The 14,057-nt window shown below is 53.6% G+C and overlaps 1 protein-coding gene across 6 annotated transcripts in view; it reads right to left on the bottom strand.

Moving 5' to 3' along the window:
• Nucleotides 1–137: 137 nt before the first annotated feature.
• Nucleotides 138–14,057, bottom strand: part of RUBCN (rubicon autophagy regulator) — a 29,687-nt gene continuing 15,767 nt past the window's right edge. For 3 of the 6 annotated variants that reach the window (XM_077184015.1, XM_077184013.1, XM_077184010.1), the window contains 15 exons: nt 13,883–13,927; nt 11,938–12,033; nt 11,649–11,764; nt 10,972–11,173; nt 10,511–10,612; nt 9,681–9,755; nt 6,973–7,033; nt 6,309–6,441; nt 5,842–5,987; nt 5,467–5,531; nt 4,710–4,948; nt 4,230–4,291; nt 3,893–4,046; nt 3,421–3,514; nt 138–2,665 (listed from right to left, as the gene is read on the bottom strand). In XM_077184015.1, the coding sequence (XP_077040130.1) occupies nt 2,502–2,665; nt 3,421–3,514; nt 3,893–4,046; nt 4,230–4,291; nt 4,710–4,948; nt 5,467–5,531; nt 5,842–5,987; nt 6,309–6,441; nt 6,973–7,033; nt 9,681–9,755; nt 10,511–10,612; nt 10,972–11,173; nt 11,649–11,764; nt 11,938–12,033; nt 13,883–13,927 (1,754 nt within the window). In that variant the 3' untranslated portion in view covers nt 138–2,501. The remainder of the gene's footprint in view (nt 2,666–3,420; nt 3,515–3,892; nt 4,047–4,229; nt 4,292–4,709; nt 4,949–5,466; nt 5,532–5,841; nt 5,988–6,308; nt 6,442–6,972; nt 7,034–9,680; nt 9,756–10,510; nt 10,613–10,971; nt 11,174–11,648; nt 11,765–11,937; nt 12,034–13,882; nt 13,928–14,057) is intronic. The other 3 variants (XM_054639034.2, XM_077184012.1, XM_077184014.1) reach the window with 3 other exon arrangements.

Here is a 14,057-nt window from a genome sequence, read left to right on the forward strand (position 1 = left end):
ACAATAACCCCCTCCCAGTGACTGCATCACCAGCTACATGAGCTGTCCCTTCCATTGCTCAGCAGCACTCCCTGCCTGCCCCATCACCTCGAGGTGGGATACACACCATTACCCCACCTGAAACAACACAACCAGACTCCTTATTAACATCATTTATTAAGGACGGCATTTTAATTGCTGTGCTGTGCAATAACAATCCCGTTGTGAGGGCTGCAGTTGACGGCCAGGGCAGCCCCCAGCTCTCCCTCCCAGAGCTCCCTGTCGTGGCCAGTTCCAGTGTTAGTTGTAGCAGTCAGTGCTGGGCAGCAGTGTCAGTGCTGGGCACAGTCTTGTCCTGGGGACCTGTGCCAGGTTTGGGAGTCCTGCTGCTTCACACAGTCCATGGTGGAGGGTGGGAACCAGAACTAAGCCAGAATTCCTTCCCTCTTCTCAAAAAGTACTCAGTGCTTCTAGAAAGGGATCTGGGCAGCCTCTCAGCTGCTGTCCCATGACATTAAAGTGCTTAAAACAAAATAGGGTGGATGGAGATGTGCTGCTGAGGCAACTCCAGGGAAGGGGGTCCCAGATCCAAACAGCAGCAGGAGGGCTTGGCTTGGGGACAGGCAAGACCAAGGCAGACCAGCATCTGGCAGCCCCAGGGCTTGCAGAGACAGAGTGAGAAGAAGAGCAGCTGCTCTTCTGGGGAAAAAAAGCAGAAGCAAGACACAAGGCAGTAAAAACCTCAGGGGAGCAAGTGGGGAGCTGAACCCTGCTTTCAGGACTTGGTCAGGATGCTGCAGGCAGGGGAGAGATGCAGCAGCCCAGCCCTCAGCAGCAAGGCTGCAGCCACATCTCCTGGACCCAGCCTCTTCCCCTCTCCCCAACCCAGCCACTCCCTCAGGGAGAGCCCACAGGTCACATCCCAGCCTCAAATCAGGGCATGTGCTGAAAGAGCCACTGCCCCTTGAGGCCTCCTGCCAGTGCATTGCTCTCTGGTCCCTCAACACCCTCCTTGCACGTACACAGGCCACACCACCCTTCCTAAGACCCCACATCCCACCTGTGCTCAGGTGGTGCTGCACATGCTGTGGCTGAAGCATCCCCCCACGATGCAGAGGCACCTCCTCAGCTGGGCACAGAGCTCACCTTGTCCCACTGGGTCTGACCCTGACCCCGCAGAGCTGTCACTTGTGCCAGGTGACACAAGTGCATCAGTGAGGAACCAGTCCTTGGCAGCACCCCAGTGCCAAACCCCTCTCCCCTGGGTATCCCCATTGCAATCAGGCTGCCTGACCATCCCACCACAGCTCAGCTGGGAAGCTTCAAAGCTTTGCCTGGCTCAGGGACCCATCCTGCCCCCAGGGAAGCAGGAGATCCTGCTGGGAGAGGGGACCAGCTCCATCCAGGGGTGAGGAACCAGGAGCAGATAGCCCTGGAGATTTTATACTGCTGAGTCCCAAGCAGATTGCATGCCCCCTAAGAAGGCATTTCAAGCAGCACCTCCTTGAGGGGAACACACAGTTAAAAATACAAACAACCATATTAAAAAATAAAAGTCCAGCAGATTAAAAAAAAAACCAACTAAACAGAGGCTTGGGGATGCAGCTGGAGGGATGAGCCTTCACCTGCATCCTGACAGGTCAAAGGCAGAGAGGCAGCTCCACACAAGGCAGGTTCTGGTGTCACCAGAGTGAAGTCCCATGTCATCCTTAAAGGAGGACATATCTCCCTGGTAGGACAGACAGGCAGCATGAGGAGGAAGTAGGGTCAGAAGCCTCACCATATCCCATGGAGGCAGATTTCTATGGAGCCATGGGGATCTGCCTGCCAAAAGTCCATCAGCACATCCACTTGTGCAGCTGCTCCAGGGGCAATGTCCCTCTGCAGCACAGGGAAATCTGGCATTTTCATCATTGCCACGTCCTCTGCTCTGATTCTGGAGCGAGAGCAACTGCTCTCCAGCAGTGTCCCACAGCACATTTGAGAAAGGGAGCTGTTAAATACACAACCAACCCCAAAACCCACCCTCCCTCCATGCACACAACCCCCAGCAGCAGAATGGAGGATCACAGGACTGAGACCCGATTTCCTCCTCCAAGGAGCAGATGTGACCAGAGCTTCCCAGTATACAGCTGATGAGCAGCAAGTGCTGACCCTTCAGGGCACCCTGCTCAGCTCAGAGCAGGGCACAGGGATGGACAGCACAGCCCTGCTGGGTCCAGCATGAACAACTGCTCAGAAAAGGTCCCTGTTCTGCCTGCAGGACAGGCAGGAGCAGCTGCCTCCAAGCAGCTGCCTTTGCCCAAGCAAAGGCATCAGGGAGTGGGAGCGGCACCTGGAGCAGATCCACATGGTGGAATATGCTCCTTTCCCAGCCCAGCAGTACTGGAAAAAGAAATCCCTTCAAGACAGTGCTCCAGGCCTCCCAGCAGTCCTCATCCCCAGTCCGTGTGGCTCAGTCTCTGGTGATGAAGGCCATGCACATAAACAAACCCATGATCTGCTCCTTGGCTGCAGCATGCTCATGTGGCTGGCCCTGGCTCTGGCTGCTGCAGCTCCCCCTCGCAGTCCGAGCTGTCGGGCTCCGGGCCCTGCCTGTCCAGCAGCTCCCTCCGGGCCTGCAGCCGCTCGCACCGGGGACAGCGGCCGCACTTGAAGCAGGACTTGTGGTAGCAGGCCTTGCACTCTGTGAGAGAGAGCATGGCTGAGTGCTGGTACAGTCTGCCTGACACTCCACACCCCGGGTCCCTCACTAGTTCATGAAGCTTTGGAAGCACAGGAGGGAGGATTTCTGCTCTGCACAAGGTCCCTCCCCAAGCTTTCCTGATACTCCAAGGAAATAGTGACTTTGCCCCAAGTTTTCTCTGGCACTGCACCTGCCAAACCAAGGCTTGCATGTTGTCAGGAGCCATTTTATACCAGTTCAGAGGCTGGTCCCAAGATGTAGGGCCATGCTTTACTCAGCCATTAATACTGGGCATTATCGAGGATGTCCCCTGAAGGGGCCTAGGGACTTCTTATCAGGCAGGAAGGGCACAGAGATAAAGCCTTCAGGCTCTCTCTGCTCTGCAAGCTCAGCTCCAGCCATCCAAGCAGGGCAGGGGAGCTGTGTGCAGGCTGCAGCCTGTCCTGTAACTGCAGCAGGAGAGAAACCAGGGCTCCCACACACCCGATCGCTGCAGTGACAGCCCAGCTGCCCACAGCTGCCAGGGCAGGCAGCACAGAGCGTGGTCAGGAGGGGACCTACATGCTTTACCATGCCACCAAACACTGTGACAATGATGATCTGCTGCTGTTGTAACATTGCAGACACAGGCCATGCACACTGGTCTGGCTGGCTACAGTTCTGTCCCCCTTGCTAGCACAAATGCCACTCAAACTGGATGCAGACCTTGGTGGCCCCAGGGTCTGTCCCCTCCCTGTTTTTCCCCAGTATCTCACCTTCACATGTCCTGCACTTGTTGAGCTCAAAGGGGAAGATGATGTCGTCCTCATTCTGGCAGAACTCACAGATGAAGCCTTTGGCTTGGCACAGCTGGAAGGAAAAACAACGAGGAAAAAGCAGCTAAATGCTTATCTCCCTCCCTGGCAAGTAGGACAGAAGGTAGAGTAGAGCAGGACAGCAGGCCACAGTGCCCTCCTCTAACCATGTGGGACAGCCCTTCCCCAGCATGGAGCACAGGAAGGCTGAATCAACCTGTGTCAGGGGCAGGGGAGAGCTAAAACAGAGTAGCAAATATCCCATTTGTCCTGGGTAGGAGCTCTGTGAAGCAGAGTTAGCATTGAATCAGTTAATTTGGTGGCTGCTCTGCACACCAAAGCCTCCCCATCAGTTATCTTTGCAGCAAAGCCTGCTCCCAAGGCTGCTCCCAAGGGTCCAGAGCCATGCAGAAGGCAGGAGAGAAGGCCTTACCATGCACTTGTCAATGTGCAGGCTGCCTGCCTTCAGGAGCTCTGTCAGGCGAGGCATCAGGTCCCCTTTCTTGATGGCACTGAAGTCACTCAGCGAGTAGAGGTGCAAATCCTCTGTCAAGTGGCCAGGCACTGTGTCAAAGGAGTCCAGGAGGCTGCAAGGACAGAGAAACCAGAGCTCAGAGCAAAGTGACTCCAGTAAGACCCCTCCCTTCTCTCCTTATGCTTTCTCTCCCCCTCCAGGCCCCCCTCTCCCCAGAGCTCAATGCACAAGCTGCAGATTCCCAGTGCAAATTGCCTGGGACAGAACCAGGACAGCAGAGCAGCCCAGCACTCACTCTTTAGCCAGCCGGCACGTCTTGAACATGTTCTTCATGTGGAAAAGCTGGATTCGCAGCAGCTGGAGAGGAAGGGGGCACAAAGAATCAGGAAACAGAGCATGGTCCTTGCCCAAGCAGGTCTGCCCCATTCCCTGTGCTGCTGAAATAGCTGCTACTCCTCAGCTGCTGCTCCCCTGTTTCCAAAGTGTTTACATCACACAGGGCAAGGTGAGCACAACCATCATCATCTGCTCCAGCAGATAAACTGAAGCCCAGCTGGATACCAGCCAGAAATTCCTATTTGATTTTCTTATGAAATTGACATTCCTATGCCACTGAAGAAATCAGAAAAGGTGAATAGAAAGACACAGTGATGAGATTTTAAGCCTCCAAAACTGAAGTATCTGCTTCTCCCCAGCTTCCCTGAAATACAGCTTAGAGCTGGCTGCCATCCACCTCACCCAAACTCCACTCAGGAAGGCACAGAAAGGGTCTTACCCTCACTTGGTTGAGAGCCTTCACTTTCTGGTACAGGGCAGGATTGATAGCTTGCACGTTGAAGAGTGGGTCACTCCAGATCTTGCTCAGCAGGTCTTTGGAGAAGTTGCTCACGTAGTACTTGCTGAAGTCCCACTTGCGCAGGATGCGGCTGGGGATGACAGTCTGGGCATTCTCATGGCAGCACTGGCAGAAGTACTTGCCCAGGTACTCGCAGTACCGCAGCCGCTTGATGTAATCTGGCCAAACGCAGGCAGACAGGCAGGGTCAGCACAGGCACGGCCTCTGCTGCGCTGCCAGCACGGCTCAGCATTTCCCATAAGCAAAGAAAGTGTGCCAGAGTGCTCAGTACTGGGGTCTGCAAGCACCCTCTGACTGCAAAAGCCTTTGGGACCAATAGTCCAGTCTCGTGCAACCACATCTACCTACATATTCAGGGAAGAGCTCTGCAGCTGCAGAATTTGCTGGGAGCTTGAGGACCCAACATAAGCCTCTGCCTTACAAGAGTCAACATCTGAAATGCCCTCTGAAGGACAAACTGACTGCTCTTTGCCTCCACCAGCTCTGTGACCTCCTAGAAGAGAAGGCTCCTCTGTGGATGGTGCACACCAACGTTCAGGCAGAGCTGGCAAAGGCAATATAGCACTGTTCCAGGGACCTTATGCTGTGCTCTACCATTACCAACTCACTCAGCATCTTCCCACTTGTTTACAGTTCCCCACCACTCTCCAGCTCAGGTCAGGCTCCCAACACTCACCAGGATCAGTCCGGATGCCACAGCCCGCACACCGGTAATTCTGCTTGGCCACAGCCACCTTTCTCCTGCCCAGACACAGAAGAAAACATGCATGACCCAGCCCTGGTGGTACCTGGCACCAGAAGATGGGTACCAGCACAGGCCTGGGAGGTTTGTGTGGACAACACACCCAAGGGAAAAAGCCCCACTATGTCCCAAAGGCACTAACCCCAGGCACTGCCTCCATCTCACCATCTCACAGTGGTGACCACCGTGAATTTACCAAGATCAGAGCAGGGAAACCCCAGCAACCAGAGGATAAGCATCCTTGGTGTGGATGGGAAAGGGATGGAAAGGGCAGGTCCCCTGAGAGCCCCCAGCCACACGGGTCCTTACGCTGGGGCCAGGTGAACATTGAAGATGATCTGCGGCCGCGGCGGGGCCCACTCCAGGTTTCCGCGCACCCGAATCCTCAGCTTGTAGATGTCAGCGTGCTCTCCATCGTCGGGAGAGATAGGCAGAGAGTCAGGGATGGGCAGCAGCTGGGAGAGGCAGGCAAGAGGGTCAGATCCCTATCTTGAAGTGCAAAGGCAGTGCACCTGGCTGGACAGCCAGAAACCTGCAACCGCAGCCCTCCGAAAAACTGCCAGGCACCAAGCGCCCCTCCACCTGAATTGGGGGCTGAAGAAGGGGACCTGGACACTGCTGTAGGAGGCTGCATCCATCTCCAAAGCCCAGATAAACCCCCTCCTCAAGCTCCACAAAGAGAGCACTGGGACAAGCAAAGCCCCCTCAGCAGTGCCCTGAAGCTGAGGGTTCAGGGAAGATCAAATGCAATCAGTGAGAGGAACTCACAGCCTTACCTTCTGTGGGGCGTCATGCTCAGGGACCAGCCACTCCAATTCAGAGGCAGCTGGGAGCTGCATGCCCTCAAACTGCTTCAGCAAGCCCATGGCCACCGCCTCTGCCGAGTTTGAATTGAGGAAGGAGTGGGATCTAGACAGCAAAGGAACTGTTAGTACTGGATCTCACAGCTGTGGCCTCCTTGCAGCCCCATGCCAGTCCCAGCTCAAGTCAAAGATCCTCCCCTCAACTCTGGTACCTTAATTCTGCACCGCTTAAAGTTAATACACATGATTGATTTCTGTCTTTGAAAATGTGCCCAAGCAAAGCTGGCTAATGGCACCATAACAACTGTTCAGAAGAGCGAGCTCAACACTCAATTCACTTGGCAAAACCTATGCCTGTTCACAGAGGAAGCTGCAAAGGGTCAGCCAGTGCCTGTGTAAGTCAGAAACAACTGCTCTCCCAGTATGAACCTACCCAAGCAGTTCCCAACCATGGGCACAGCTTTGTATTTCACCACACAAAGCAAAGGGGTTCCCACAGAGAGAGGGAGAGGGGGAAGGAGGACGGGAGGGATATGTACTCCAGTGCAAAACAGAAACTGATGCACATGGAAGAGCAGAGCTGGGCAGGAAAGAGAACATGGTACCAAGATGTATCACCATGAGGCTGAAGACGTACATGGAGTCCGAGGAGAGAAAGGACTTCCTGCTGGAGTCTGGGTTCCTCTTGATGTCTGCATCTGAATCACAAACAGACAAGGTGGAACAGATGGGACAGGGCCAGGGATGCACTCACTTCAAACCAAAGCTTCAAGGTAAAACTCATCAAGCTGTTCAAAAGCACGAGAACTACAGCATCAACTTCTACCAGTGGCACTGAGCAGCAAGGAGGGGTGCAGTCTAATCAGCCAGCTGTCAGAACTACCAGGGAAAGGCATGGTGGGGTGCTGTGAACAGCCTGAAGTTTGGGGGAGACAAGTGGCTGCTGGTACAGGTCACACACACCAAGTCCTAGCAGTAACATGGCCTGAAACAGAACACACACAGAACACAGGAGCCTGGAGAGCAGGACTGCAGGGTTAGCAAGAAGGTTTAGTAGCTCTCTACACACAGTATAGATGCTGGAAGGGATTAGCAATGGGTTGCAGAGCCCTTCTCTCTATTTGACTGTAACCTGTAAGATCAGACATTGGCCATGGCACAGTTTGTCAGTGACTGCACAGCCAGGGCTGGCAGCCTGTGCCCAGCACTGCCCAGACACAGCAGCACCCCTGCAGAGAAAGGGCCAGCAGCCATGGGGCCAGCCCTCTGCACAGGTCACAGACTCATCTACTGAGGAGGGAGGGGTCCAAGATAAGGTGCAGGACACTGCAGTCCTGCTCCCTACACCCCTCAATCAACTCCCAAAGAGCCCTGGGCTGCCCCACAGGTTGGGTACCAGGCAGAACCCAGTGGTACCTTCACCACTCATCATTCTTTTACTCCAGCAGGTTAAACCCTAACAGGGAATCCATCTCAACAGCAGAAAACCCCTATGTCAGGACAATTCCAGTCATACAACACAGACAGAAGCAGGCAGAAACCTGCTTCATGGCAGATAAGGCTCCCAGGAAAGGGAAGAAGGTATGTAAGGGGAAAGTACTACAGGCCAAGGCCAAAGCCACAACCTTCATCCCAGTAGGTGTGCTGTTTTGTACCTCTGGGGAGCTCTAGGAATGGCCTACAGTGACCACACTGCCCCCAGACAAAAGCCTGTAGCTTCCCCTGCCCCTGTGCCTGGCATGGGGAGGCAGAGCTCAGGGTCCCTGCTCCTGTACCCCAAGCAGGCTGACTAACACAAACCTGCAGAGAGCCCACAGGATCCCAGCCAGGCCCCAGCTGCACACTGAGGCCAAGGGAATCAGAGCCTGTGATGCAAGGGAATCACAGCCTGAGCAAAGAGTGTCCCCTACCCCAAGCTTCTCTACAGAGAGCAGGACTGCCCTAACAACAAAGGGAGCAAGTCCTGCTAATTTACAGACTCACACTACTGGAATTTAGCTTGGACATTTGACCTTCATTGTTTGACATCCAATGCTAAAACAGGCAAAGGAAAGCATCCTAATGTTAAGGAATCCACATATCTACATCATGCACACTGAATTCTAGCTGCAGAAAACAGGAAATTCAGGCAAACACCCTCACTACCTTGTAGGGCACCAGCCAGACACACCTGCCATGCTCTGGTGCCTTCTGCTCTGCACAGAAAGGTCCTGCATGGTCCTAGACTACGATGGAGCACATGGGGGCACACACAGCACAGAGTGGGCCAGGTGCTATGGGGAGGCAGAGCCAGCACACTCAGGCATTGACATGGTCTCAGAGATGGCAGAGGCAGCCAGATCTGACTCTAGGCTTTCAGGGGAACTAACACTGGGATCCTAACACTGCTCGCTTCCCAACATTAACTGCAAACACTTCCCAAATCCTCATTAGCTACCCAAAGCACCTCTGCTGCCAATGCTATCAAGAGGGATAGTCCCCAGGAAGTTTGTGAACAGCCCCCAAATCTAAGGACATCATCCCACACCCATGTGCCAGCCTCAGCCAGGATCACAGACTGGTCTGTGAACACAACAGGGCTGACAGGAAAGACCTGAGCACCAGCAAACCCAGCAGGAGCAACGTGCTGGTGCTGAACACCTGACAGTGGAGATCAGCAGCAGCCCAGGAGACTGTTCCCTTGCTAAAGCAAACAGGGAGCACATGAAGGTTATTTAAACACTGCCAGCAGACCAGACCTAGTACTACTGTAAACAATAAAAACACTAAGCTGCATGTGATCCCAGTGACCAAAACCTCCAGCATGAACAAACTGCCTGTGCCCTGTCTGATGTCACTACTTCTCCCTCCAGAACTTCTTTCTAGAAGGATTCCACTCAAAGTCAAGTCTGAGCATGAAACTCAAGGAAGTCTTTGCTTCAGATCAAAGCTGTGGCATGCCAGCTCTGCCAAGTCAAGCAGGATAATGCTCTCCAAGGCACTTGGGATGGAGACCTGGTCCCCCATTGAAGAGGACTCTGCTCTTATTCAGCCCAGGCTCAACCTTCAACATCTACAGAGCTTCACTGTCCTGTGAAGTCCTACCCCAGGCAAGACATGTCTTCACACAGCAGGCATTTTGATATATCCAAAACACTGCATGGCAAAATGCCCTGGGGGATGGAGCCCACAGCAGAACTCCTCTGAGTCCACTCTACTCAATCCTCCACAGCTTTTCTTGCTGACATCTGGATGATACTGGAACAAATTCCCAGTTGTGAACCAGGCAGATTTGGAAGAAGTGTGCCCTGCACACACACACACACCTCGCACACACGCGCGCGTGCCAGGAGCACTGCAGGGTACCTGAGAACAAGGAAGCCATTGACACTGAGAGGCCGTTCTTGGACATTTGAATCAGGTTAGATCCATCGTTACCATCTGTATGACATGGTGATGACAAAACAGTTGACTTCAGTGCTTCAGCCAGGCCAGAGAGAAAGGGCATAAAACAAGAGCAGCACTCACACAAGGAGAGCCCAGAACTGAATTCACACACTCCCTGGGCTACAAAACTGAGCTCAAAACCTCACCCTCATGGACTGAAAGGAGAGGGTGCTGTCAATAGTGAGGAGACAAGAAGTTTAAAGCTGAAGACTGGACAACTCCATCTTCTTTTTAAAGTAAGAGAGATGGAGGTACTGCTGAGAAGTAAGTCATCCACTTCAGAGGATGAACAAGGCTCTGAAGGCCAGGGACTTGGGCTGGTCTCCTCTGGGTGATAAGCTCACCACCCAAGCTGCCAGGAGCAGAGATTACAGGTATTGCAGGTTGGGATGTGACCAATAGCCACCATCCCAGAGGTAAGTAGTCAGAGCTCCTTCTGCCTGGAGAGGAGAAGAGAGGATGGTAGCTCTCCCACCTCTCTAGCTGTGACCACAGTTATGTGTACCAGGAAATGAAATGGAAACCACCTACCAGCCAGAGGCACAGAATGTTACAGGGTTACAGAAGATTTTGAAGGAAAGTCATGCCACCACATGAGGGAAACTGATTGCTCTGCTTATACATTTGTTTGGGAAAAGCCATCCTGAAGGCCAGAGGGACAGAGTCTTCTTCAGCAGGACTGACCCCAACACAACCACACCAGGAAGTCTGTTTCTATGAAAGAAGCCAAGACAGCCATTCCCTCCTACCTCGGATCTCATACTCTTCCACATCCTCGGCAGAGCCAGAGTCAGAGAGCCGCATGGAGCCGTGGGAGCTGAACTGGGACCCACTGTCTGTTGCCACGAGACCTGCGAGGAAGGCAGCACAGCCAGGTCACCAGTGGAAGTGCTCCAAAGGGGCACTGACAGCTGTGGGAGATGGGGATAGCCAGGTATGGCCAGGAAAGGAGGGATGGAGCTCAAAGATGGAAAACACTACAGGTTCAGAATGAAATGACATTCCATTACTCAGTGCCAGCAGTGTTATCAATGGATGGTATCTGTCACATTATGGTCTTCAATAGCAGCAGTTTCACACATCTTGGCACCACCTTGGTAGCAACTGAACTGTTTCCAAGGAATGGGCAGGAAGGCAGGCAGCTATAGGATAGGCAATGGACAGAAAACCCACATCCCACTAGCTGATGAGCCCAAAACACATCACCCACTGTCTGAGCCCAGCTCCTGGCAGGCAGGGAACAGGTGCCTGGTGCGGATCTGCTGGCGCCGAATGCGAATCTTTTGTTTAAGCTCCTGGATCTCCTTGTCACTGTCTTCCTCCTCCTCCTCCAGCTGCCGGCTCATCATGTTGCATTTCATCAGCTCAATGGCAGCGATCAGGGACTCTGAGATGCTGAAGTGGGCGTTCTCCTGCAAGAGCAAAAGCATTCAAGGCTATGCCTTGGACAAACTAGGAAGACTTGGTAAAATTTTGCTCCCCACCTATGCCAGGAGAGAGTTTATTACTCATGGATGGTGGCAGAAAGATGTTAATCCTTGTCAAAATATGACTCTTCTATCAGTACCTAGAAAACAAGGCCTTCTTGGGCATCAGAATACTCACAAAATACAAGAGGCATCCTACAAAGAGAATGTGCAACACATCCTCTCTGGGGGGTCAGCACACAGCCCTGAGGGGCCCTAACATGTTGCAAAGCTGCCATGTATATGACAGATGGACAGATCCCAGCTACCAGACACTACCAAGGAGCTCAGCCTTGCAGTTCTGTGCACAGCTTTACAACAGGCAATACCATGGCATTATCCTCCCCATGGCAGGAAGCATCCCTGAACCTGCAGTAAGATACATTCCCTGAAGCACACAGGCTGCTGCTGCTTCCCTCACCTTCTCCAGGTCTGCACAGCTGCCGAAGTCCTGCTCAGAGAGGTAGCTGATGAGGGACTGCCCTTCAGAAGGTCTCCTGAACATCCCTTCCCCTGAGCTCAGGTACTGCCCAGAGTCTAGAAATGCAAGAGACACAGGTATGAGGGAAGAATCTGCTATCTCCGTGCCACCAAGTCCTGCCAGCACCCTGCCAGCATCCCACAAGCAGGTGCCAGCGCTTGAGGACACTGCAGCCCATGGAGGAAGCTGACCAGGACTGAGTGTCCCCACTGGGGCTGGCTGTACTCACCATACTCCACGTAGAGGGAGCTGGGTGTGCTCAGTTCACTGCTCTGCGTGGAAGCAGAGACCGGCCCTCTCCCTCCACCTGGATCACCATGGGACTCTGGAAGGGAAGATGACACCAGGCACACGTCAGTACCTCAGAGGTGCCCTGCCACTGCACAGGGTGAAATGAAAGGGGCTTGGCATCACACACACAGGCACAATGGGTGGAAATAGAGACATCTTCCTGCTCCATGCCACAGCTGAGGGCAAGCCCAGGAGGAGACAAAACTAGAAAGGCATTTCAGGCAGTAAAAGGGGAATGAAGGAGAGAAGATCATGAGAGACATGGAACAGTCACATCCTGAGCCTTCCTCTGTCTACCCCAGAGTTGAGTTGGGGGACACAACAGGCTCCAGCAAGTACCTCTTGCCAGCCCTTTCTTCCTGAGGGAGCATTCTGAGGGCAGAGTTATCCCCCAGAATAGAGAACAGGAGACACAGGGATACATGAGCCACCAAAGGATCTGTGGGGGTCCCTGCAGGGGACACCAGTGTAAGGAGGCATCTGAAGGACATGCTCCTGCTCCACTGCAAGCCAGCCTCCCCACACACAGCGCTGGAGCCTGGCTGCAGTGCTCAAGGTGACCTCCACGGGCTGCAGGCAGGGCTCTGCCCCTCGCACGCACCGTGGTGCAACTCCTGCCAGACTGAGCCAGTGGAGACCGCCAGGAGCTGGCCTGACCACAGACCAAGAACAGGTGGTGCTCTACAGAGAGCCATGGCCCCAGGGAGCACCTGGATAGAGTGCCTGGGTGACAGAGGACTGCTGAAGGAGACTGAAAACACCTTGCCTGAGTGGGAGGAGCATACAGCTCTGGATACAGGGCAGGTGCCAGCTGACAATCAGAAGGGCAACCATGTCCTTTCAACCTCCCACTCACGTTTGTTCCCAGCTTTGTGCCATAACTGATATGGCTGGAGGCCTCTGAGCCCACCAATACCAGCCTCTCCCTGTCAAGGCCATGAAGCAGCAGTCACCAGGATGGAGCCTGGGAACAACCCACCTCACAGGCTGGGAGACAAGAGACTTGTCAGGGTAGGAGGCTCTCACAAGCTACTCACTGCAGCCTGAGAGGGTGCCCTGCAGCCACCTCAACACGGAAACCACCTATGGGGTTGATGCCTGGGGATGCCACATACAACAGAGCCTACTGCTGAAAGGTTAAGTGAGGCAGTGCTCAGCATCATCTCTTGGAGCAGGACACAGGGCTGGACCCATCTCTCTGAACACCCATCAGCCCCAGGGAGGAGCCTTCCCAGACACAGAACCCTCAGCATCCAGATGTGAGCTCGACAAACCCAGTGCCACTGTTCACTGGATGCAAAACAAAACAGCCCATTCTGTTGTTGAGCTGCTGACTTTTTCTGCACATGGGCCAAAGGGATGGCAGCACCCCAGCATTTCTGCTTGGGGTAAAACCTGCCCTGAGCCGAAAAGATCATCCAGAGTCTCAACTGTGGGTACATACACTGGAAATCAGTCAACATCAAACCTCCCTTTGTCACAGAAGATCCATGAAATAAAAGGAGAAATTAGATGTCCAAGCCCATGTTTGGTTAGCTGCCAGCCCTTATTCACTAGGTAAGAGAGGAAACCTCTCCTGGCTTCCAAGGCAGTGGGTGGAGGGAAGGGCAGGGATGCAGCTCAGAGACTTGGTGGCCAGCACTCCTAACGCCATGCAGGGGAGCTGGAAACACTTCTGGGGCTGGGCCACTGCTTCCACAAACCAAGCTGGGATCTTCAGTCAGGCCACATGCATAAACCAGACCACACTTCAAAGCATCAGCTGGGACACAGCAAAGAAAGATTTTTTTTTTGGTTTTCTAAATGAACACTAATGGATTGATGGCAATCCTGAACTTGATGCAATGATCACTAATGAAGGGCTGTTATACTGGCTCCCAAACCTGCCACTGGATCTTCTATTATAATGGTGATATCCCTGAGGCCTCCTGGGCAGACAGAGGAGGAGAAGGGCAGCGTTAAGGGAGAGAAAACAGAGACAGACTGGTTACTACTCAGCAAGGTCCTCCACTCCTCCAATGAAGGCAGCATCAGGACAAACTCTCACAAACTGGTTGT

This window comes from Agelaius phoeniceus, chromosome 10 (assembly GCF_051311805.1).
Source record: "Agelaius phoeniceus isolate bAgePho1 chromosome 10, bAgePho1.hap1, whole genome shotgun sequence".
NCBI classification, from domain to species: domain Eukaryota; kingdom Metazoa; phylum Chordata; class Aves; order Passeriformes; family Icteridae; genus Agelaius; species Agelaius phoeniceus.